The 25,043-nt window shown below is 48.0% G+C and overlaps 1 protein-coding gene across 1 annotated transcript in view; it reads left to right on the top strand.

The window, feature by feature from the left end:
* Positions 1-23,017, top strand: part of DYSF (dysferlin) — a 357,128-nt gene extending 334,111 nt beyond the window's left edge. The window contains exons 54-58 of the mRNA XM_075066758.1: positions 30-129; positions 6,000-6,178; positions 7,065-7,174; positions 8,045-8,192; positions 19,397-23,017. Coding sequence (XP_074922859.1) covers positions 30-129; positions 6,000-6,178; positions 7,065-7,174; positions 8,045-8,192; positions 19,397-19,435 — 576 coding nt within the window. The 3' untranslated portion in view covers positions 19,436-23,017. The remainder of the gene's footprint in view (positions 1-29; positions 130-5,999; positions 6,179-7,064; positions 7,175-8,044; positions 8,193-19,396) is intronic.
* Positions 23,018-25,043: the final 2,026 nt, after the last annotated feature.

Raw genomic sequence — 25,043 nt, 5'->3', positions numbered from 1 at the left:
GGTTTGTTTCCTTTCCCCTGTGACCGCAGGAGCACTTCTGGAGCTTGGACAAGACGGACAATAAGGTCCCACCCCAGCTTATCCTCCAGATCTGGGACAATGACAAATTCTCTTTTGATGACTACTTGGGTAAGTTGGGAAGTGTCCTTTGTTCAAAGAACTGATTTCTCAGGTTGCTGTCGATTCTGAAAAATATATAAAAAAAAATTCGACTCAACCTGAAAAGTAATTTTTAGAACATTTTTGGCAAATAGAAAAGTAAAAAAAAATCCTTTTGAGTAGAACAAAATGTTTTGTTTGACTTGACACTAAACATTCCATGTTGATTTAGTGTTTTTTTTAACTTTAAAAAAAATGAATTAAATTTCTATACAAGTCATTTTGAAGTGAAAAATTGAAACATTTTTTCCCAAAGCTTTTATGTTTTCGATATGAACCACTCGGTGAAGCCATCAGACATTTGTGAAATGTTTTGGTGTCTCAGAATCTGTGTTTATTTTGCTGATTAAAAAAAAATCAGGCAATGAATGTCACACCCCTCTAATGCCCAGTACCAAAACAGAGAGAGAGAGAGCAAGATGTGGACAGAGAGATCAAATGACTATAGAATTCTCTGGATTACAGGAAGGTCTAGTGTGTCAGTGACAGTATAGTTCAGATCCCTGTATCACAGCAGGACTGATGCTAGGCAATCCCTGAATGTTAGATCTCTGGTCTCCACCTTCAGTGCACCAGGTCCTCCGCTGGTATAAATTATGAGTAGTTCCAATGATTTCTGTAGAGCTGCTCTGATTTACATGAGCTGCGGTTTTATCCCAGTACCTCCATTAATGCCAATTTCACAAACCGTGGTTCCTGCCCCATCATCTTCAATATTCTTAAGAGTCTAAACATTTTCTCCTAGGATTCTACCTTGATGCAGCTTTCCATAAGCCCAGAGCGTTTTGTTCTGTCTTCAATAATGAGTGAGAATTGGCTTCAAACCTCTTTCTAACACCCTTTTTATATCCTCTATTTGTAGTCACTTTTCGTGTTTCCCCTTCACCTTTTCTCCTCCAGAACAAACATGCCCAGCCCTTCAGCGTTTGCCAAGGTAGATAAACTGAATTCCATGCAGTTTGCTACACATGGGTCTTTCAGACAAGACTTTAAAACCCCAAGGTCCGATCTATTCTGCATGGACAATAAAGACCCTGGGGTATTTTGTGTAAGAATGCAGGAGCTTGGCTTCCTCAGACAAAATTCCCCCCTTTCTGTTTTGTGCAGTTTGCTGGGCGTTCTACCCCAGAGGTGGCCGCACTGGCTATAGATAGTTTGTGAAGTGCTTGGGCCTGTTTCAGGTGCCATAGAAATGTCATGAGTTCCATCTTCTGATTCCTTCAGAGCATTTTAATTTCAAAACCTTTCTGATCTCTCTTTTCCAAACTCCCTCTGATTTCACTGCTCTGCATTGAAATATGTTGCCCAAAACTAACCTCACTCTTCAGCTCCAGCCGGCTTTGTGTTGCACTGAATTTTCAAGCCAATCTTTTGATTTCTGAATACAATGTGTGCGGGTGACAATCAGTGTGGCCTGCTCTCCCAAATGTATGGAGTGAGGTGATTTTGGCCCCCAGCTGCAGATGCTCTATTCCATCAGTTCTCCCCCAACCTCAGTTCACGCTCTCCCAGCTCCCACATCAGTTCTCCTCATCACTGTGCCTCCCACATCACTTCTCCCCTCCCAAGCAGTCCAGACCCCCCTTACCCCCAGAGGGAGGCAGCCCATCTCAGGGGGGATTTCCTCCAGGCAGGGCTGAAATTCAGGAGAGGGTCTTGGTGTCCGTGTATTTATCAGTCTGGTTGGAGGTCCATATTTCTGTCTCCCTGCGTGTGTGCTGGAGTGGGCAGGTGGGTTTATCTGCATGTCCACATGGCCCATTGTTGTCCAGGGTACAAACAGGTGGTTGCCTCTGCACTGCAGAATTGTTGAGTGGCTGTTTATTGGTGCCTGACTCAAGGTTGGAGGAGGGATGTTTTCTAGTTTGCCTAAAGTGGGGAGACACAGTGCACCCCATAGGTCTGATGCAGCCCTCAGCTTTCTGTGCTGCATCCACTGTTGTTAACGCAGAGGGGCAGCCAGGGGAGTCTCTGCATCTAACATGCAATGCTCCCTCTGGAACAAAGCAGTATCCAGGATCTGTCTTCACTAAAGAGTTAATGCGGGGTCTTGGGTGTTCCTCTCGCCCCTTCCCATCCACACCCCCAACCCTCTGACCCTGCTGAAGTGCTGCTTTTCACTCAGCCAGCTGGGCACCTGGGTCACGGCCCATTTTCCACTTTGCAGTATGGACCCAGGCTACATCCTGCGAGTACTGATAGTCCTTCAGCGCCTTTCCACCATTCCTCCTGTGTGCCCACAAACACAGCCCAGGGCTCTCACAGTTCACTGGGAAACACTTAGAGTGGTTGAGGACACTGCAGCAGAAAGCACTATAGGATACATCTCTGAAGTCCTAGTGAACCCCATGAGGGAGCGCAGCACCAGTGAGGACATGGTCGTTCGGGGAGGGCTTTGCAATGTGGCTGCACATGCAATCTACTCCACTGAATGCAAATTAGAGGTGGTCCCCATGCAACCAGCCTGGTGCCAGTGTGACCCTCTCTCTGGGCACTTGTCAAGGAAAGCACCGATAATTCCCAGCTCTCACCCTGCCCTGCATTCTCTACACAGGGTTAATGCAGGAGTGGCCGGAGGCGCTGCCTGGAGAATAGGCCATTCTCCTGCTAGGTTTGCTCCTCCTGAGAGATCAAGCTCCCTCAGTCTCTACTAATGAAATCCCCAGGTGTCTTGCTTCACAGGGAGCTCAGTGCTCAGCTGACCCAAGCCCTGGAGGTGGTGGGATGGATCCCGAGTGGGTGTAAATGGGGGAAGTGCCACTGATGCCAGCTGAGCAGTGTCCATTTGCCCCGGCTCTGGACCGGGCCCACCACACCCATTGCTGTCCCCCAAAGGGAACTGCATGGCACCTCAGCACCAGCCCTTCCCATCCCCCACCGAGCCTCATCCCTGACCTGCAGGGACTTCCCTACAGTGACCAGGTGTTTGGTTTTTGACCAGAACGCCCAGTCGAAAAAGGACCCTGGAGGCTTCGATCAGCACCACCGACCAGGCCATTAGAAGTCCCGTTGGTGGTGCTGCGGAGCTAAGGCAGGCTAGTCCCTACCTCTCCTGGCACCACGCTGCACCCCGGAAGCGTCTAGGAGGTACAACTCCTATGCATCCACACTCCCATTGGCCAGAAACCTCCCCCTCACCCCCCAACTAGGAGCTGGAGGTTCTGGCTGCTTCCAGGGTGCAGCGCAGAGTCAGGACAGGCAGGCAGCCTGACTTAGCCCTCCTGCACCTCTGACTGGGAGCCGCTGCAGGTAAGCCCAGTCCCAACCCTGTGCCCCAGCCCTGTGTCCCCCAAACCCAGAGCCCCCTCCTGCACCCCAGAGCCCCCTCCTGCACCCCAGAGCCCTCACTCCCTCTCGCATCCCAAGCCCCTGCCCCAGCCCAGTGAAGTGAGTGAGGGTGGGGGAAAGTGGGCCACCAAGGGAGGGGGAAGGTAGTGAGTGGGGCAGGGCCTCGGGGATGTGGCGGGGCAGGGGGCGTGCTGCCCTCGGGGATGTGGCGGGGCAGGGGGCGTGCTGCCCTTGGGGATGTGGCGGGGCAGGGGGCGTGCCCTCGGGGAAGGGGCAGGGTTAGGGTGTTCAGTTTGTGCGATTAGAAAGTTGGTAACCCCAGACCTCACCCTTACGGGGGAGAGGAGAAGTTCAGTGGGGCCAGGGCTGGAAGCTAGGTTGGGGCGAAGGCAGAACCTCCAGTCCCCACATGCATTTCGGATCCCTCTCTGATTGGCTGCCTTTCCCATTGCCCTGCCTCCCAGGAAGAACAGCCAATCAGAACTGCGGCTGGAAGCAGGCAGAGCTCTCTCCCCTGCTCCTAGGAGCCCACACTGCTTTCACGGGAGGGGAGGGGAGGGGAAGGGAGGGGAGGGGAGCAGAGACCCCAGCAGCTCAGGGCGGCTCTGCCACGTGTCCCGCTGAGCCCTGTGAGCAATGGGGACTGGATGGTGCAACCCCTGATCCTCCCCTCCCCCTGCAGCAGCTGGCCTGGGTGTGGGGGAGGGAAGGGGCTCCACTGCAGCCTCCTGGGCTTGGAAGCGGGAGGGCGAAAAACTGAGAGCTGCAGGAGAAGTGGGCTCCGGCTGGGGAGCAGAACTGGTTGCTGAGCTTGGGACGGGCAGTGTGAGGGTGAGAGCTCCTGCCAGCAGGGCCCAAAACCCCATGCTGGGGGCGGAGGCTGTTAAAAATCTTATTCTCGATGTGTTATCGCTCTGAATACTGCAAGTGGCTGTTGAAGGGGGCATGCAGAGTTGCCTCGTACTTGGGGGTTGGGGGTGAGGTGGACTTCCCTGGTAAGGGAGGTGCGTGCTGGGTTTGTTGCATTTCAAAGGTGGTAACCCTTGGCCAGAGATGGGGATCGAGAGCAGTGAGGAGAGACATTATATCTTTGAGGGCCATCAGTATGCACGACACCACCCCAGGGACGTAGAGGATCTCAGGAACCTCTTGCTAGGGGCTTGGTCTAACCCAGCCATGGTTCAGGGGACACACGATACAGTTGCTTAAGGTCCAGCTTTGCACATCCCCCTGAGGCAAATGACCCACCCCCTTCTCGGAGAGCAGCTTTTGACTCTCTGCAGTCTGCAGCAGGGAGCACAGCAGTGGGTCATGGGGGAGAGCACAGCAGTGACTGGTCAGGATGGCAGCCAAGGACATGCGAAGGGGCGACTGGAAATCTCATTTACTCTTCCTGTTTGCAGGACAGTAGTAGCCATTTCGGGGCCACAGCGTGCTAGAGAGACAAGGTGAGTGTGTGCTATCTTTTATTGGCCCCACTCTTAGTGCGAAGGAGAGAAGTGGGGCCAGTAAAAGATGTCACCTCCTCCACCTTGTCTCTAATTTACTCCGCCTGGGCACCTATGCTGCGTTCGTCACCACTGGCTCTGAGCTCTCGAAGAGCAAGTGCCAAGTCACGCTGGGCCCCACTTTCAAACATGGCTGCCTAAATCAAGCACCCGAATACCACTGGGAGTCACCTAAATGCCGGCTGAGGCAAAGGAGGTGCCTGGGTCAGCATTTATCTGTCTAAATGCCTCCTTGAATCAGCATGTCGGTGTCTGAGACGCATTTTGCTGTCTAACTTTAGATGCCGCACTTCTCTCCCAGACTAGTACGGCATTGGACAATCAGACTTGGTGATGTTTCTTTTGCAGTTCTTAATGGTTGGGTCAGGTGACCTCCAGCCTGTCCTGGACCCCCATCTCCCTCCAGATCCTGTGAAATGTGATCTATGCTCTAGCAAGATCCAGGGGTGAGATTTCCTAAGTGACTTAGGAGAGAAATCCCCTATTCCTAAGCCACTTAGCTGCATTTGAAGTTCCCAGTCCCCATCAGGCTAGCTGAGACCATAGAGCAGCAACATTTAGAAGATAGCTAGTTCAGGCAACATAGGGAGAAAAAAAGATCTTCACAACTGGTGAATTTTTGACAAAACAGTTTGGGCAGGAAGTGATGAGGGAAATTGTATCCAATTCAAATTGCAGATGTGGGAAGGGGTGTAAGTGCCCAATGGGGTTGCAAGCAGGACATCTGGACTAACACACTATCCCCTGAAAATATTGCTGTGGGATCTTTATTGTCCACAAATGGTCGGGGCCAAAGCGTTACCGCTCTTCTGTGCCATCAGCAGCACATCGGCCCCACCACCACACTAGAGCAGTTAATTCTGGGATTTCCTTGGGTGGTTCCTTATCTGGACGCTGTACTAACCTCCCTGTAGAAAACCTCTGCTTAACTTGAGAGATTGGACAACGTGAAAGCTGCACTGCAGGCTGCTATACATTGGCAAAGCAGATCTTGGGAAATGTGATTCATGCTCAACTTGTAAATGCTAGCGTTGCTCCTTGCAGGTTCTGTTCAGATGAACCTCAACCGGATGCCAGCACCCGCCAAGACAGCTGAGAAGTGCTCCTTAAACCTCCTGGATGAGACCTTGTCCTCTGACCGATTTGTGTCGCTCTTTGAGCAGAAAGCTGTCAAGGGCTGGTGGCCCTGTGTTGTGGAGGCAGAAGAGAAGAAGACCATAGCAGTAAGTCCCTTCGACTCACTTGGCATCATCTATGCTTTTATCTCCATTGTACAGGTGGGGAACTGATGTTCAGAGAGACTAAGTGACATGCCCAAGGTCACAAAGGAAATCTGTGGCAGAGGAGGGAATTGACCTTGGATCTAGGCTAGTGCCCTATAACCTGGTCCATCCTTCCTCTCCTAAGGGTTTTCCAGCTTTTGTCACAACACTGGGAAAATCATTCAGAACAAATCATTTGTTGTTGTGAATGTTGCCTTGTTTTATATTCTCAAATTTCTCATGATTATTCGTGTGCCCTAAGATCCTCAGTCATCGACCAGGGCCCCATTGTGCTAGGCACGGTAGAAATGGAGCAAAACAATGGTCCCTGAATGAGAGTTTGATAGTTGGAAAATTGAATTGTTCTGACTGGTCATTGAGGTCATGTGGTCTGTTTCCTGACTGGATGAGCACTTAGAACCCAGTGAATGCGCGTGATTACATATTGAAAATTCACTTTTTGCAAATATTCTCCATTAGTGGCTTAATATACGTGGTTTCCTCAGACGTTGCAGCCTGGCCACTCATTCGCTAGCCCTTCCATGGAAGAATAGATGGAAGGATATGTTCTTGGCTTAAGAATATGGGTGAATCTAGCTCAGCCTCCTCCCACAGAGTTCTAATTTGAAACAGAGGAACCCAACAATTGCCAGACTGGAGCAGACCCACGGTCCATTTAGTCCAGCGTGCTGGGCCAGTACCCGAATCCAGCAGTAGCAGATGTGGGATAATCACGCTGATCCCTAAAGTCAGCCATTGGCTGAAACCCTGAAGCAATTTTCCTTTCAAGTCAGTATTTCGCTCCACAGAGCCAGTTACTCTATTTCCTGCCTCTTTTACCATGCAGGGTAAGTTGGAAATGACCTTGGAGATTGTGACAGAGCAGGAGCAGGAAGAAAGGCCGGCAGGGATGGGCCGCGATGAGCCAAACATGAACCCGAAGCTGGAGGACCCCAAGTAAGAGCTTGTTGATTCTAAACCAACCATAGGGACCCAGGACACTTTAGAAGCAAGTTGAAAAGACAGGCCCCCTGGGCCAAGAGGTCACAATCTACAGAGGCCCAATCCAGCAAACACTGGTTACAGTGGAGCATTAGCGCGCACTGCCATATCTGTGTGTCTGTGCACTCACATGGCACATACTGCCCGCCTGTACCCCATGGTATCCTAAGGTGGGCTCAGATGGCACGTACTGCCTGCCTGTACCCCATGGTATCCAAGGTGGGCTCAGATGGCATGTACTGCCCGCCTGTACCCCATGGTATCCAAGGTGGGCTCAGATGGCACGTACTGCCTGCCTGTACCCCAGGATGTAGTGCCAGGACATGCTTATGGTATTCAAGGGGGCTCAGATGGGATGTAGTGCCAGGATGTGCCCGTGGTATCCCAGACGGCTCAGATGGGATGTAGTGCCAGGATGTCCCTGTGATATCCCAGGGGGCTCAGATGGGATGTAGTGCCAGGATGTGCCCATGGTATCCAAGGGGTCTCAGATGGGATGTAGTGCCAGGACATGCCAATGGTATCCCAGGGGGCTCAGATGGGATGCAGTGCCAGGACATGCCAGTGGTATCCCAGGGGGCTCAGATGGGACCATGGGTACATCTAGTCAGTACATATCTAGTGGGAGCTCAGCTGGCATGTTCTGCCTGGATGCATCCAGGATGCCTGTGTGGGGGTTCAGTGGGTGCGTTCTGCGGGGTGTCCGGGGGTCCAACTGGGCGCAATCCCCCTTGGAGATGCCTGTGGTGCTCAGCAGTCGCTGAAGGCTGAGGGGGCCATCCCGTGCAGTGGTCTCAGAGCTAACCCTGACGGTCCTGGTTGCAGGCGCCCGGAAACCTCCTTCCTGTGGTTCACCTCCCCCTACAAAACCATGAAGTATATCCTGTGGCGGCGCTTCAAGTGGGTCTTTCTCATCGCCATCATGGTCTTCATCCTGCTGCTCTTCATTGGGATTTTCATCTACGCCTTCCCGGTATGATGTTGGCAAGGGTTGGAGAAACACTGCCAGGCCCCGAGGCAGCTATTAGCACCAGCCCCCACGCCGTGGCTACGCGGGCATTTCACTTCCCCATTTCCCACCACTGCCCTGCTGTCAGCACAACTTCCCCCAGAGCCCTAGCATGGGCATGCCCTTGTTATTCTGGCCACAACTCGTCCCTTCAGAGCAGGGGTAAATGTCACAGTAGCTACGCCGCAGGAGGCTCGCCTGTGCTACCCCATCTCCATTGCTAGTGCTAATGAGGCTGCCCCAGGGATAGAGATGGTGGGGGATTTCCAGGGTCTGTCTGTCTGGATTCTGCTGTGTGTCAAGTCATATGCCTTTTCCGTGCCTCAGTTTCCCCAATGTGTAGAATGGGGGTGGCGATTATACTAACCCCAGCCTTGCGGGGTAGGCAGTGAGGTTTCATTGATTTCCAGTGTGCTTTGAGATCCTCAAGTGGAAGGCCATCCAGGGATGGAAAGTATTGCTGCTGCCTTGAAGAGAAAGGCAGTTCCGCCCCCCAACCCCCCCGCACTGAGCAGTAGTGAAAGTATGTTCAAGTGTAATTGGTTAAAGATGCAGGGTCGTTTACAGGGATCCAAGCAGCCCAATCTCTCATTATCAGGGCTTGGAAGGAGTGTTCCGCTGATATAATGTATGGAACAGAGGGGAAAGGATCCCACCTCATTAATCAGCACAGTGGCTTTTTCTGCCTTGCGTTCAGTTCCATTTGCAAAACAAAATAAATAAATAACCAACCCTCCAGCCTTCCAGCTTGGACTTGGGATGGGTTTCAAATCCTCCTGTTTTTAAAACACTGAAATAATTCATGCTGTGTTTTGGATCCCATTCCTCCCCTCCCCAGACTGATAGAAAAATGACCTACCTCTTTCTTTCCAGCACGTAACAAATTCTGTGCTGTGTACATCTATAAACCCCACCCTCCCTACCCCCTACTCTTTTGAGGTAATTTATAACTTTATCCAAGACAGAGGCTGCATTTGCAGATTGCTTCATGTGCAGCCATAAAGCAAAGTGCTCAATGTCTCCTAAGCACTGTAATCTCTTTCAAACCATTTGAGATCACGCACAATAGATTGTTCTGGTGGACAAAGATATGATGGGATTACAGCTCTGGAGTTCCTGGGTCTCAGGACATGTCTCTTTATCTCCGGTTCCCCATCTTTACTAAAGGACAATAATACTTGCCTCATCTGACAAAGGATCAGTTATTTGCTAAATATTATTTAAAAAGACATAATCATACAAGTGCAAAGCATCGTCCCCTGCTAGACAGAATCAGAAATGGTTGGTTGGGTTTCATATGCCCTATACTGCAAGCAATTAATGAAGATTTTCCTTAGCTCAAGTAGCAGGGCCTGTTCTTTCTAAGCAGGAGGATCTCTGTTCTAGCCCTACTGTCTCTTTTAAGTTTCCAGTGGTTTAGGATTTGTTATGATATTATGGTACTAAAACTAAGTGGAGAGAAAAAAAATCCTTTAGCTCTAAATATTGATTTACATTCATTATTGCTTGTGTTTTTCTCTGACTGTTCATAGCAAATTGTTGTTGTATTTCATTTCACTTTGGACAGGCTTAGTCATCTTTCTTGAAAGCTAGACTGTTTCATGGAATGTTTCTGTTTTCATTTATTTGAAATGGCTTCCCCCAGATTTTTGGGTCACTGGGTTGTCTATCCCACTCAGAGATTTAGTTCCTTTCCTGCTCTCTTAAATACCAACCTTTGGCACTAAAGCTAGAACAGTGGGGATGGTTTGTGTATTGGGGTTACCCCTAGGGTGATCAGATAGCAAGTGTGAAAAATCGGGACACTTTCTTTCAGAGGCGGGACATAGTTGCATATATAAGACAAAAGTCCCTAATCATAGAATCAGAGAATATCAGGGTTGGAAGGGACCTCAGGAGGTCATCTAGTCCAACCCCCTGCTCAAAGCAGGACCAATTCCCAACTAAATCATCCTAGCCAGGGCTTTGTCAAGCCTGACCTTAAAAACTTCTAAGGAAGGAGATTCCACGACTTCCCTAGGGAACCCATTCCAGTGCTTCACCACTCTCTGAGTGAAAAAGTTTCTCCTGATATCCAACCTAAACCTTCCCCACTGCAACTTGAGACCATTATTCCTTGTTCTGTCATCTGGTACCACTGAGAACAGTCTAGATCCTTCCTCTTTGGAACCCCCTTTCAGGTAGTTGAAAGCAGCTATGAAATCCCCCCTCATTCTTCTCTTCTGCAGACTAAACAATCCCAGTTCCCTCAGCCTCTCCTCGTAAGTCATGTGCTCCAGCCCCCTAATATTTTTGTTGCCTCTGCTGGACTCTTTCCAATTTTTCCACATCCTTCTTGTAGTGTGGGGCCCAAAACTGGACACAGTGCTCCAGATGAGGCCTCACCAATGTCGAATAGAGGGGAATGATCACATCCCTCGATCTGCTGGCAATGCCCCTACTTATATAGACCAAAATGCCGTTAGCCTTCTTGTGCTGGGAAGGGTCTGATAATGTTGGGACGTCTGGTCACTCTAGATACAGATCTTTGGCAAGAGTCATGAGTACAACTCAGAGTGTGTACATTAAAGGACAATCCATTATATTATTATTTGGATTACAGTAGCCCCTAGAGGCTTCAGCCAACAGCAGGGCCCAGTATGCTAGGCGTGGCATATATAGACAGTAAGAGACAGTCCCTGGATCATATGTTCTCGAGTTGGGAGTCATGAGCAGGTGTCAGTGGGTTATGACGGCTTTTCCTTCCTACATTGGTAATGGAAGAATGGGGGAGGGTGTTCCAGGTAAATGGGAGGGGAAACTCGGGGAAGTCGCATTGCAGAAAAGAACCGCTGATCTATGCAGAGAAAGGGTGGGAGAAGAAGATGCAAGCTGAAAACAGAGACACGGAGAGCTAAAGGCCCCAGAGCAGCAGAGAGCTTAAAGATTTTCATAGAATCGTAGAAATGTCGGACTGGAAGGGACCTTGGGAGGTTGTCTAATCCAGTTCCCTGGTGATGAGGCAGGACCAAGTAAAACTAGACCATCCCTGACAGCTGGTTGTCTAACCTGTTCTTAAAAATCTCCAATGATGGGGATTCCACAACCTCAGATTAAGCCCATTACTTCTTGTCATGGACATGGAGAACAATCAATCACAGTTTTCTTTATAACTCCTTTGACATATTTGAAGACTATCTATCAGGTCCCCCCTCAGTCTTCTTTTTCCAAGATTAAACATGCCCATTTTTTAAACCTTTCCTCATAGGTCAGGTTTTCTAAAGCCTTTAATCATTTCTGTTGCTCTTCTCTGGACTCCCTCCAGTTTGTCCACATCTTTCCTACACTGTGGCGCTGTAAGATAGTGTCCTCACAACCCCCAGTGCCCCCTTGTGTCAGGGTGCGATTCTGCAAGGGACCCCTCTCTCTGGTGCCTCCTGCAGGCTGTCTGCCTCTCACCAGCTCTTCCATGGCTCGACCATCCAGCCAGGTCCCAAAAAATTCTGTCCCCTTCCGGGTTAACAAAAAGGTCCAAGTTGAATGTTCACTAAATATCCCAGCACAAAAGAACTTTTGACTTCCTTATGGGTTATTCCTTGTCCCGTCCCTTGGGGTCAGTCTTCAGCCACACCCTAGGCTAAATATTTCTTCCATTGGGCTTGTATGCCCCTTCCTCAGGGCTGTTAGGGGAACTCAGGCCTACCCTCTCTACTCTGGGTTCCAGCTCAGGGACCATGTATTAAGCAGTTAGGGCTGCTTCTTCTGGTATCCTGCTGTTTCCCTGGCCACTTCCTAACTCCAACCCTCCTTGTGCAACTTCCCCACAGCTTGGGTTTAACACAACCTCCCTTTGGTTCGCAGGCTTCTGGCTTCTCACTAGAGCATCCTAGCTTCTCTTTCCTCTGCTGAACCAACCATTCTTCCGCCCCTCTTGGGCTGATCCTCTCTCTGTGGGTTTCTCTGCACAGGGAGAGACAATTGTGTAAGACTCAGGAGTCGATGATATAGTCTTCTTCACTGATGCTGCAGTCTCATGGTTTAGGCTGGGAATCCCTCAGACAACTCCCTTCACTTGAGTACTGGGATGCTGAAAAACTGATATCCCCGTTCTGTGCAAGGAGTTTTTTGCTGTGGTGGAGCTCAGATTCTGGTCTATGTCGTCCACAGCAGTGAACAGACAACCACAAATCTTTGGAAAACAGACAACATTTCTCATCATCATAGTGTTGGCATGCGCTGTTTGCCATGTTGGGACAGATGGCTAATGCTCTGTCTTAGGAGATGGACAGTCCACATTTAAAGATGGTATCCACTAACTCATTTTTTCGTGCCTGTGCATGAAATGTCAAACCAATGTCGACCGGTAAAGATCTTTCTCAAGCTGTGTCGTGGTACTTCATGGCAATGGATATTGCTGTTCTACAGCACCAGGTGTGCCAACATAAATGTAGTTGGATGAATGGAAATTTGTTCTGAGTTTTAATGTTTGGGCCATGCAGTATCATGGACATCAGTGCCAACAGTGACTCAGGTGCAGATCTTGCTTGGCATCCTGGGTCAAACAATACAGTAAACTGTATTTCATTTGAAACATGTCTCTTCGAATAATTTTTGCTGTTGTCAGAGTCTTCCTCACATGCTTTTCGGAGGGTGTGTCTGATGCCCTTGTTGAAGGCAAGCAGCACATCATGTCCTTTGTGTGCTTTGACACCTAGAATATGTGAGAGGATACAGGATTTTAGGTAGGTGCTGTGAATGCTCCCAGCCAGCCACTCACAACTGTTCTAATCTAGTGCTATAGTGCCATGGACAGTCTGCTAGTTTGAAGACTGGAGTCAAAGCTTCATTCAGTCTTGTCTCTTCAGTGAATGCTGTCAGTTCAGCAAAGGTAACTCCGGCAACATCTTCTCTGTGCTGCTTTGCTCACTTTTCTTCTCCCTGACTTTGTTGTAGAGTCACACCAAACACCTTGCACAATACTTTGCCTCCTGGGCCCCTAAGCCCCATGCACTTAGTTTTGCAAGCAAGCAGTGTTCTTGCAGCTGAGGTGCACGCTTGTGGACTCGATTATCCCTACCAAGGGTAGAAGCGTCTTCTGGTAGTATGTTCATTTCTCAAATAAAGCACGCTTCTTTTGCTGGAGGTCCTTTGTGCTGGTCACTGAAACGGGTATTTCCTCGGCAGTTCATCAGGGTGATCCACAGCTTCTTGGTTCTTTTTTTCCCCCTCAACCCTCCTACCATGTGCTCATCACTAAACTTGGCCAGGTTATTTAGTGTCACAGGATGTTACCAAGGAGGAATTGTGTTTCCATAGATGGGCCTATGAGTACAGAGCCCTCCTTGCTTTGTACTGTCCAGAACAGTGTTGTCAAAGGTCCCAGATCTTGAGGTGTGTGGAACCTGTTTCCATCTCCTTACCTGGGGTGCATTTCCACCAGAGACTCTTGGGGACTTGACAGTGCCAGAGCTAAGGCTTACTGTGAATAGAATATAAGAACGTAAGAGTGGCCATACAGCATCAGACCAAAGATCCATCTAACCCTGTATCCTGTCTTCTGACAGTGACCAATGCCAGGTGACCCAGAGGGAATGAACAGAACAGGTAATCATCAAGTGATTCATCCCCTGTCACCCATTCCCAGCTTCTGGCAAACAGAGGGTAGGGACACCATTCCTGCCCATCCTGGCTAATAGCTATTGTGGACCTCTCAGAATATCTAGTTCTTTTTGAACATGTTCTAGTTTTGGCCTCACAACATCCTTTGGCAAGGATTTCTACAGACTGACTGCACGTTGTGTGAAAATACTTCCTTTTTTGTTTAAACCTGCTACATATTTATTTCATTGGTGACCCTAGTCTTGGTTTATGAGAAGGAGTATTTTATTCTCCACACCAGTCTATTTATAGACTCTATCATATTCCCCTTAGTCACTCTTTTCCAAGCTAAAAGTCCAGTCTTATTAATTTCTCCTCATATGAAAGCTGTTCCTACCCCTAATCATTTTGTTGCCCTTTTTGAACCTTTCCATTCCAATATATCTTTTGAGATTGGGCGTACCATGATTTTATGGAGGCAACATAATATTTTCTGTCTTATTATCTATCCTTTCTTATGATTTCCAACATTCTGTTCCTTTTTTGACTGCTGCTGCAAACTGATGGATGTCTCAGGAACTACCACAATGACTCAGGTCTTTCTTGAGTGGTAACAGCTATTTAACCCATTTTTATATGTACAGTTGGATTATGTTTTCAATGTGCATCACTTTATTTATCAACACTGACTCCATCTGCCTTTGTTGCCCAGTCACCCAGTTTGAGATCCTTTTGTAGCTCTTACAGTCTGCCTGGACTTAGCTATCTTGAGTGTTTTGTATCATCTGCAAATTTCCACCTCACTGTTTCCCCTTTTTCCAGATCATAGATCATAGAAATTAGGGTTGAGGAGACCTGTAGTCATCTAGTCCAACCCCCTGCTCAAACAGGACCAACCAATGATCATCCCAACCAGGGCTTTGTCAAGCTGGGCCTTAAAACCTCTAGGATGGAGATTCCACCACCTCACTAGGTAACCCATTCCAGTGCTTCACCACCCTCCTAGTAAATAGTATTCCTAATACCCACCTAGACCTCCCCCAGCAACTTGACCATGGCTCCTTGTTTCGTCATCTGCCACACTGAGAACAGCTTTGCTCCATCCTCTTTAGACCCCTTCAGGTAGTTGAAGGTGCTTCAAATCCCCCCTTCACTCTTCTCTTCTGCAGACTAAATAAGACCAGTTCCCTCAGCCTCTCCTCATAAGTCATGTGCCCCAGCCCCCTAATCAATTTCATTGTCCTCCGCTGGACTCTCTCCAATTTGTCCACAGCCCTTCTGTAGTGGGGGGACCAAAACTGGATGCAGTACTTCATGTGTGGCCTCACCAGTGCCGAATAGAGGGGAATAATCACTTCCCTTGATCTGCTGGCAACGCCCCTATTAATGTAGCCCAATATGCCGTTGGCCTTCTTGGCAACAAGGGCACACTGCTGACTCATATGCAGCTTCTCGTCCACTGTAATCCCCAGGTCCTTTTCTGCAGAACTGCTGCTTAGCCTGTTGGTCCCCAGCTTGTAGCGGGGCATGGGATTCTTCGTTCCTAAGTGTAGGACTCTGCACAGATCATTTATGAATATGTTGAATGTCCCTCCAGATCCCTTGGGGACACTACTATTTACCTCTCTCCATTCTGAAAACTGACTATTTATTCCTAGCCTTTGTTTCCTATCTTTTAACCAGTTACCAGTCCATGAGAGGACCTTCCCTCTTATCCCATGACAGCTTGAAGAGCCTTGAATTTCAGTCAGAAAGGAACCTGTCAAGAAACAGAAACAAACCAGCTGACTCATGAATTGGCTTCCATGCCCAATGTAATAATGCCAGCTTCTGGCAGCCATTGTCATCAGCCATTCCAAGAGCAAATGGCCAATCCGTAGGTCCAAGCCATGGGCTTTCTGCAATAGGACTTTGCCCTGGCATAGTTCCTGCCATCCGTGGCTCTCACAGTTTGATTCTGCACCCCCATTTAAGTCAAGGGGAGATTTACAGTTGATTTAATTGGGTTCATCCTCAGCTCATTTTAGAAGCATCAGTGAATTTAGCTCCACAACTGAACTGTGAGCTTGGGGAGGTGTTTTACTCATTGTACAGAGGAGAGAATTGAGAAGGCCGCAGATGAGCAGAGCACCTAAAGACTTAGGGGTGGATTTAAGCACATGTTTAGCCGATTCAGGGGCTAAGTGACTTTTCCAAAGTCATAAAGCAAGTCTGTGATAGATCTGAGGATAGAACAAAGATCTCCTCAGGCCTAACCTCAAGACTTACTCACAAGAATGTCCTTCTTCCCACCAAGGCTTTCTGCAAACAGCAGAAACAATATTTTTTGGCAATATTTTAAAAAAGAAAACCCTGTTTGCACTTCCATTCCATGCTGTTTTGTGAATCCATTGCTTTTTTTCATGATTTTTTTTGCCATATACCACATTTTCCCATGGAGATGTACCAAAATCCCATTTTTGTGGGCTTTGCTACAGAAATGTTGAACTTTGGCAGATGATTGGAAATTGATGTTTTTCAATTGACGATGAAACCATTTCCACTCGAAAAACATCCTGAAAGCTGCAAGGTTTGGCGGGTTGTCTCTAAAATTTGTCAGGTTTTGCAAAAATGGAAACAAAATATTGAAAAGCTGATAGTCTGAGGTTCCTGAATACAGTGGAGTCTATTCCACATAGCCGGATTACTTCACAACCTGAACTAACTTTACTTACACAGTGGTTGCCACTTATAATCTTTACCATTACCTCTGCACATAAGGACTCTGATGGTGATGTGCCCTGGAAATTTCCTATCCTCCTATATACCCTCTACCTAGTCTGCCATCAGGGGCATCTTTAATCAGCAGGCTAAAGCATAATAAAATCCAGGGGCTGGAAGCTGAACTTAGAAAAATTCCAAAGGGATTTATGATGCTATTTTTAACAGCAAGTGTAATTAACTACTGGAAAAACTTACCAAGAGCTGTGGTAAATTCATCATCTCTTGAATTCTCTAAATTGAGATTGGATGGCTTTCTAAAAGATATGCTCTAGTTCCACCACCGGTTGTCAGGCTTGATACCTCTCACTTAGGGCTTGATCCAGTGTGCACTGAAGTCAATGGAAAGACCCCCTTTGACCTAACTGGGCTTTCCATTTGAACTTGACTTAATAAGGACGGATATTGCCTTCCACTATGCACGTCACTGGATGAAATTCTCCAGTCTTTGTTAGGCAGAAGTTCAGACTAGAGGCCTTCTGAATCTATGAAATGTAGGGAATACCCCGGTAAAGTTATCTACCTGACAAAGTGCTTATTGTCAAGATTTTAGCCGCAACCAAAATAGAAAAATGTAACACTTCTTCCAGCTGGATTCTGCTCTGTTTTTCACACAGCTGTTTACTCCTCTTTCAAGCTCTTATTTGTGCTGTGCAAGCTCAGCTTTGCTTCCATTGCCATTAATTCTAATTACAGCTTGCTTTCTGCACTGATTGATAATCCTAGTTGGCTTTCAGCACTTTGTTAATAGAAATTCATAGCTGGACAGGAAATCTGCTCACCTCCAGAATGAAACCAGTCAAATCATAAAAATAATACTATTCTGGAGGACAGACTCGGAAAGACAAATGATGTATAATTAATTAGAAAGTTCTATTCCACTGGAGGCTTTTCTAATGACTTCTGGTAAGCAGCCCCAGTTTTGCTCTCCTGATTTATGGCATTATTAGTGACGCTCAATTGGCAAACAGCCTCCTAATCCTCTATGCGTTGTAATTTATCATGATGCCTTTGGTCAAACTTTACTTGTGCTTTTCAAAAGAGCTTGCTTGTAATGTGCTTTTAGTTTTTGTTTTTTAAAAACAACAGAATGACTCCTTGCGGAGCAGGAGTGTTATAAGCGAGACACGAGAAGTAATTCTTCTGCTCTACACCATGCCCATAAGGCCTCACCTGGAGTGTTGTGTCCAGTTCTGGGCACCGTATTTGTAACAGAAATGGTGAAAGGTCTAGAAAACATGACCGAGGAGGGAAGATTGAAAAAATTGGGTTTGTTTAGTCTGGAGACGAGAAGACTGAGAAGGGACATGATAACAGTTTTCAAGTACATAAAAAGTTGTTACAAGGAGGAGTGATTTAGTTGGTGTTGGTCCTGCTTTGAGCAGGGGATTGGACTACACTAGATGGCCTCTTGCGGTCTCTTCTAACCCTAATCTTCTATGATTATAGGAGGGAGAAAACTTGTTCTCTTTAACTTCTGAGGATAGGACAAGAAGCAATGGGCTTAAATTGCAGCAAGGAAGGTTTAGGTTGGACATTAGAAAAAACGTCCTAACTGTCAGGGTGGTTAAGCACTGGACAAAATTACCTAGGGAGGTTGTGGAATCTCCATCACTGGAGATTTTAAAGAGCAGGTTAGACAAGCACCTGTCAGGGATGGTCTAGATAGTACTTAGTCCTGCCTTGACTGCAGGGGACTGGGCTAGATGACCTCTCGAAGTCCCTTCCTGTCCTATGATTCTAAGCTAGAACATCCTGTGCCAATTAAATTCAGTGTATTTGGAAGAAACTTCCAATTTGGCTGGGGGGGGGGGGCATGTGTGTGTGAATCAAAGCTAGTTTAAATATAGCTCTTTCCAAATGATATACACGTGCCTATTAACATATTTCTATTAGATCTTGATAACCAGCATGTTACTATCATCTCCTTTTTAAAGCGGGACATTCTGCCTACAGTAGACTGTGACATGCCCTGGCTTTATTCTGTATAGTGCCTTCCATGCAATCTGTGTCCCGAGACACTTTGCAGTGTACATAATTGCCAAGGTTCTCAGAAAGTGGTCGAAATCACGGAAACCGTAAAGGGACAATGTATGGCGGTGTGCATTGCGGGGCATGCCACATTGCCCCATGAGGCCAATAACAGAGGGGAAATGCACTAAGAGGAACACACAAGGAAGTGAGAGAGGGGAAGCTTTCAGCGGAGGTCGAAGCAATACAGGGAGTCTGTTCTAGAGGGCAGGATCTCCAGAGAAGAAGGTTCTTGCATCCATGGCAATGAGATTGGACAAGAGCACAGAGAGGGAGCAGGTGCTAAGGGGCCAGTGGGACTAGAAAGAGTGATTGGAGGAAGTCAGTGAAGGGTTTAAAAACTCAGTTGCAGCAAGGAGGCTGGTGATGGGGCTGTTTGAGGACAGGGCTGATGGGAGGAGACAGGCAGCAGCACCCTGCACACACTTGTGTGGGAAGAGGTGTGACTTTGGATATCTTAAAAATAAGATGGAAAGAGAAAACAGAATTGGAGAGTTACTACGATGGTTTAGTGACTAATGAGTATGGACACGTCTGGTCTCTACTGGATGGAATCAGAAGCACTTGTCTGTGTATCATAGGCCCTGTACTGCTGCTAACCAGAGGTGAGTCCCTTTTAGCTCACAGGTAATAGACCTGTCTTTTAGCAGACTGAGGATGTGAGTTCTATACCGGTTTCTGCCATGAAGCTGGGACTGTGCAGCAATGTAAAGGAAGAACATTTTAACATATATGTGCCGTTATATTGTATCTGCTTTATGTCCATTCTTTCCCTCCTGTCATTTCCTTCCCTTCCTTAGAACTACGCTGCTATGAAACTGGTCAAACCTTTCAGCTGAACCAGCACTGGCGCATGCCAGAGCATCTAGTACATCCTGGGATACTGCACGGCACCGTTTGACATCAGTGACCACTCCCCGTCAGCCTGCGTTGCAGTACAGAGACGGAAAAGAAACATACGCTCTTGGATGCTAGACTGTTGCCAAAAAGCAGCTATAACTTTGCAATGATGACGTATGCACCATAACCTTTCAGAAGCAGCGTGTAACCGATACCACTTTGGAATATTTGTTATTTTACCCTTGTTTTATATGCTGCATTCTGTAAAGCTTGAATATCAATGCACCGCTGAGAAAAGGCCTTGTTTGGTAGGGCACAGTTAGACTGCGAGGCTTTGCGGAGACAGTGTAGATGACTGGTCATGCAGTCCTTAGCAAAGGAAATGTGGTCCACATAATGGCCTACAAGACAAGTGCTCTTGAGTTCCAGTCACACCTTTCTCCGTGGCCTTGCATAAGTCTCTCTGCCTTAGTTTCGCCCTCTGTGCAATGTAGATGAATTAGCTCGTATATAAAGCATATCGAAGATGAAAAGCGTTGTGTAGTGTAAGGTGAGTTACAATGCACCTGTTGCTCCTGCTGAGGTCACTGAGTGTGATCTTTGCCTACATAGGGACTGCAGGAGCAGACTGTGAAGAAGAATAGGATTCGAATTTAGAATAACCAAATGCAAGGCAGGATTTGATTGTAATTTCTGGAACAAACCTCCCTCACCCTTCAGCAGGGGTTCTGCTTTCAGAAGGGCTACAAGGATTTCTTTCTATAGCACTCTTCATTTTCATACGCATCCCCTAACCAGATACTCTCCTCATCACAGTATGCAGACACGTTAAAGGGAAACAGAGTGAATTCATACTGAAGGAATAAGCACATGAGCCAGACAATGCAATGTTAGTTTCCCGTTCCCTCTCCTCCCCTGAAGAAACATGTCACTCCAAATGCAATGTTAAATTAAATGATGGCAACACTAATGAAATATACAACATTACAATCAGTTTAATGTCCCTCAACTGCTAAATTAGGATTTGGTGATAAAAGGCAATAATTTAAAACACACTCACTATCTGACCTGTGGAACTCACTGCCACATGATATTATTGAGGGACATAGCCTAATGCGCTTTTTTTTTCTTTTTTCTCTCTCTCTTTTTTAAAGAATTGGGAGCCAAATTCTGTGGTTCCTAATCAGTCCAAATTCCACTGAAGTAAGTGGCAGTTGTGCCCGAGTAAGGATTGTAGTATTTGGACATGCATATTTCTCTGTATGAGAGCAGCATTTGCATTTCCTTTTGTTGCCCATCCTCATACTTCAGGGCAAAATATGATCACTAACTGGGCTCAGGAATTAATTTCCCCCCAGTATAGCTAGCTGGATTAAAAGGGTTTTATGTCTTTTTCTAAAGCTTCTAGCCTTGGCCACTCTTGGAGGCAGTATCCTAGACTAGATGGACCTGGTCTATTGAGGTTGTTGTCCTGTGTCCATTGCCCCAGTAAGTGAGCGCTTTCCAAAATAAGGACATGAAAGGCAAAGACCAATGTCCCTTTCTGATAGGGTGACCAGACAGCAAGTGTGAAAAATCGGGACGAGGGTTGGGAGTAATAGGAGCCTATATAAGAAAAAGACCCAAAAATCAGGACTGTCCCTATAAAAATTGGGACATCTGGTCACTCTACTTTCTGATAAGGTTATTCCACTATTCCTGTTGTCTGTGGGCTCAATCCTAGCCCCACTGAAATAAATGGAAGCTTTCTCATTGACTCCAGTGGGATGAGAGTTTGGTCCAGTAGGTCGGTTTCAGTAAGTATCTGAACCACTATGTGTTTTGCACAGTGCGCAATGAAAGGTGACCCTGTGGTCCCCATCGAGCCCGGTGCTTAAGCCTATGTTTAAATGGAAGCCCCGAAGAAGTGCATGATTAAGTGCTTTGCTGGATCGAGAGGAGAGGAAATGAGCCCTAAATCCTTTATACGTTGTTATTAATTATTGCGCTAGCACCAGAACATGCCAGTCCCTTTGCAATCGCAAGAGACAACAGCCCCTGCCCTGAAGAACATACACAGCTCTGAAAAGAAATCACCAGGCTGGCTCAGATCAAGAATCCATCTATCCCAATATCACCTCTTCAACAGTGGCCAGCCCCAACTGCTGCAAGCAACTCTGTCAAAGTCAGTGATGGAGTAGCCTGCTGATGGGGGAGTTTCGTCCTAACCATGAGAAGGGCCAGACTGAGTCAGACCAAAGGTCCATCTAGTCCAGTATCCTGTCTACCGACAGAGTCCAATGCCAGGTGCAGTTATATGGTTGCCATTCCGGTCCCCAAACCGCCCCAGCCCCACTGACAGGCATTTCAGGTCAGAAACTGCGTCCATGTTTGTTTGTAGTCATCAGACTGCTGCGATTTAGTGGAAGCTGGGTTAAACTAGAGTCCAGGCTTTCCCCATGAAGAAGGTTGGGCTAAGAAAGAGAAGTGTATTGCCAAACCCCTGTGTTATTTGCACCCAGTATTTCATGTCCTTTTCACATCTGTGTTGGCGCCGTATGTTTTGCAAATGAACCTGTGCTGATATGGGTGTCTCATTTATTCCTTCCTCCATACCCAGTCTGTGTCAACGTATTGTGTTCTGTGCCTTCTGCTGGCTGCAGGATCTTCTTACTCTGCACTGATTGCAAAGAGGCACCATCAAAGCTGCAGTTGGGAATCAGGCAGAAAATTCCACTTCCCTTTTCTTCTTGCATCTGCTTGCAGAGTCCATGAAAGTCTTTATCCCAGCACATTGCTATATAACCTCCAACCCTCTCAGAAAGAAAACCTCAGCGCCAGCAACCCAGCAAGGATAAACCACCCTGCCATAACAAACCAATGCGTGCAGCCAGATGCTTATTAGCAACCCTAAACCAACAACCACGATGTGCACCCAGCACTGACAAGCAACCCTACCATAGCAAACCCACATTTACAGCTCCACTCTCACAAGCTGTCTTGCACTGCTAAACAGCCCTGGTTTCTCCAGCACTTACAAACAATCCTACCATAATAACCCAGGGTGGCTGTTCAGTGGAGGTGAAAGAACATTAATAAAGGGTACTGATTTCAGAGTCCTGGGCATCCAAATAGAGCATTACATGGATGGTATTGCTTTAATTTCATCCCCATATAAGGAGCAGGAGTACTTGTGGCACCTTAGAGATGAACAAATTTATCCCCATATAATACTCTTCACTTTTCCTAGTTCAAACCATAGGGCCAGATTTTCCTCTCAGAAGAGTTTGCTGCTCCCACAGACTTAATCAGGCAAAATGGGTCCTAAATCGTGAAAGAAGAAAGATCAAATGAACGTTAATTTCATGTCGCAGCACAAAGAAGCACGTGCACCTGTCTGTCTGCCTATTGCACTTTGTATTTATGCTGCATCCCGTCCCATCACCAAAACAGATGAGAATTTATGCAGAGCATCTCCTGGGTCGTGCTGCTGTTCGATGCGGGTTGAAAGGGAGGGAGCCAGAATGTGTATGTATCACCTGTTATGCCTTAGATGCAATATTGCAGATTTCACCGTGGTTACAAATGAAACTCTATGAAACTTTCTGGTTCCCGGTGTGTTTTATTGTCCGAAGTGCACAGCCTGAGTGGGTTTATTGTTCCTTCCTCCACCCTGCCCCCGACACGCACACAAAATGCATCTGATATTTGATGCCCCTTCCGTGCCCTTGTTGCTCACTTCCGGAGGGTACGTGCAAGGCTGCTGACACGTGTGAACTGCACAGAGACAGTGTGTGGAGAGGGAGAGGAGACAGAGACGGGGTTGGAGGTGGGAGTGGCGATTGTCTAGTACAACCCCTCTGAACGCACAGTTGCCAGCAGTGGTGGTGTGGCTGGGGAGGAGGCCGGGAGAGCAGATCTAGGGCAACGTTACCTCAGAGAAGCTTGACCTAATTGATGCTCTTCAAACCCTGGCAGAGCCCAGGCTGGGGGGAGAAGCCATTCAGGACAGCCCCTGGAAATGGTTCACGTGGTACACACAACTACCGCTTTCTCTCTATGGGGCCCAGCGTCACTCAGGTTTGGCCTGGTAGCCCCGCGTCATGACAGAGGCTGCTGAGCCGAACTTCAGTGAGAAGCGACCGTTGGGTTTGCGGGCCCAAGGCAAACGCCCCTTTTGCCTCCCTGGGCAGCCCGGCCCCTGCCAATGGTGCATCCTGTGCAGAACATGGGTACAGCTGCGGGCGCCCAGGGGGTGGGGAAGGCTGTGCCCATAGATCTTCCACTGTGCACAGAGTGGGGGCTGCATGCCTTCTCGCTTCCCCCCCGGCAGCAGAGGCCCAGCCTTTGGGAGGGGCGGGGGAGCTGGAGGGATGCTTCGAATAAGTCCAGTTCTGTGAGGCACTGAATGGTGGGTCTGTCTCAGTTCCTCCTACCAGTGGGGTGTGCTAGATCTCACACACCTGCATGGGAACTTGGACCTACTGAGCTGGCTTACTGCCGAGTCTGATTTTTTCCCAGCATGCCTTCCTGGGGCCAGCCCTTTAAATGTGCCTGAGACAAGCTGCGGCAGCCCTAGTGTAGCTGTCCTGTGACGGCGGGGGGGGCTACCTCTCTCATTCCCTTCCAGTGGGTGAGCAATCGCCGATCTCTGCTCTCTTTCCTGAGGCAATGACCTATTCTGCTGGGGGCCTCAGAGAGCCAGCGTGAAACGTGTAGGGCCCGGCTCTGTAACACGCCATCCACGAGTTCATGGATAGCAGCAGTGCTGGCTAATGGACAGACGACCCTGAGTTCAATTCCCAGCTCGGCGCCGAGCGGCTGCATGGCTGTGGGCAGGTCACAGCACCCCCTCGCTGTGCCTCGATTTCCCCTCCCAAACCTCGTCCCTCTCCACTATTTCCATGGCAAGTTCTTTGGGGCAGGTGCTGTTGTTTGCTTTGTGTCTGTACAGCGCCTGGCACAATGGGACCTGGTGCTCTGTCGGAGCCTCTAGCTCCTGCTGTAATACAGGTAAGAATGGTAACTCTTCATGGCACGAGCACAAAATCAAGGGGCTGCCATAGGGCTCCATTCCAGGGGCTGCTCTATGGATCCAGTCACGGGATTGAGGCCTTCACACATGAAATTGCATAATGGCTTGCCTGCCCTGGCAGGGGCGGGAAATGTTATTCGTGTCATGTAATTGATGGGGAAACTGAGGCACGGAGAAGGCAAAGGGATGGCCTGAGTCTCACATGCTGCCGTTTGGAGTTCCAGGGCTGTGTCTGTGTCTGTAAAAGTTAATTACCAAATGTTCCTCTGCTTAAACCCTTTTGTGATGCTTGTTTTTATATTATTTCCTTGCTCTTTAACTCTCTGTTCTGGCTAATCGAAGGCTGGAGTTATGAAGTGCCTGACACCCAACAGCCCGCCTTTGTGTTTGACACCTGGGTCAACTCAGCCCTGCGAGCCGGGAGGGCCTAGGAGATTAGATGCTGGCAGGCTGCCAGACCGCAAATGGGCTGAACTTTGTTAACCTCTGGCAGGCTCCTCTGTCTCCAATTGGGAGTTAAAAACAGGATTTGGTTGGGGCTGTATTCATTGCTGGCGCTCAGATGCTCAGAAGAGCAGGTTAACCCAGGCCGG

Source organism: Chelonoidis abingdonii, chromosome 5, assembly GCF_003597395.2.
Source record: "Chelonoidis abingdonii isolate Lonesome George chromosome 5, CheloAbing_2.0, whole genome shotgun sequence".
Lineage (NCBI taxonomy): Eukaryota > Metazoa > Chordata > Testudines > Testudinidae > Chelonoidis > Chelonoidis abingdonii.
Note: the sequence above shows the minus strand (reverse complement) of the source record. Positions and strands in the feature narration are given on the sequence as shown.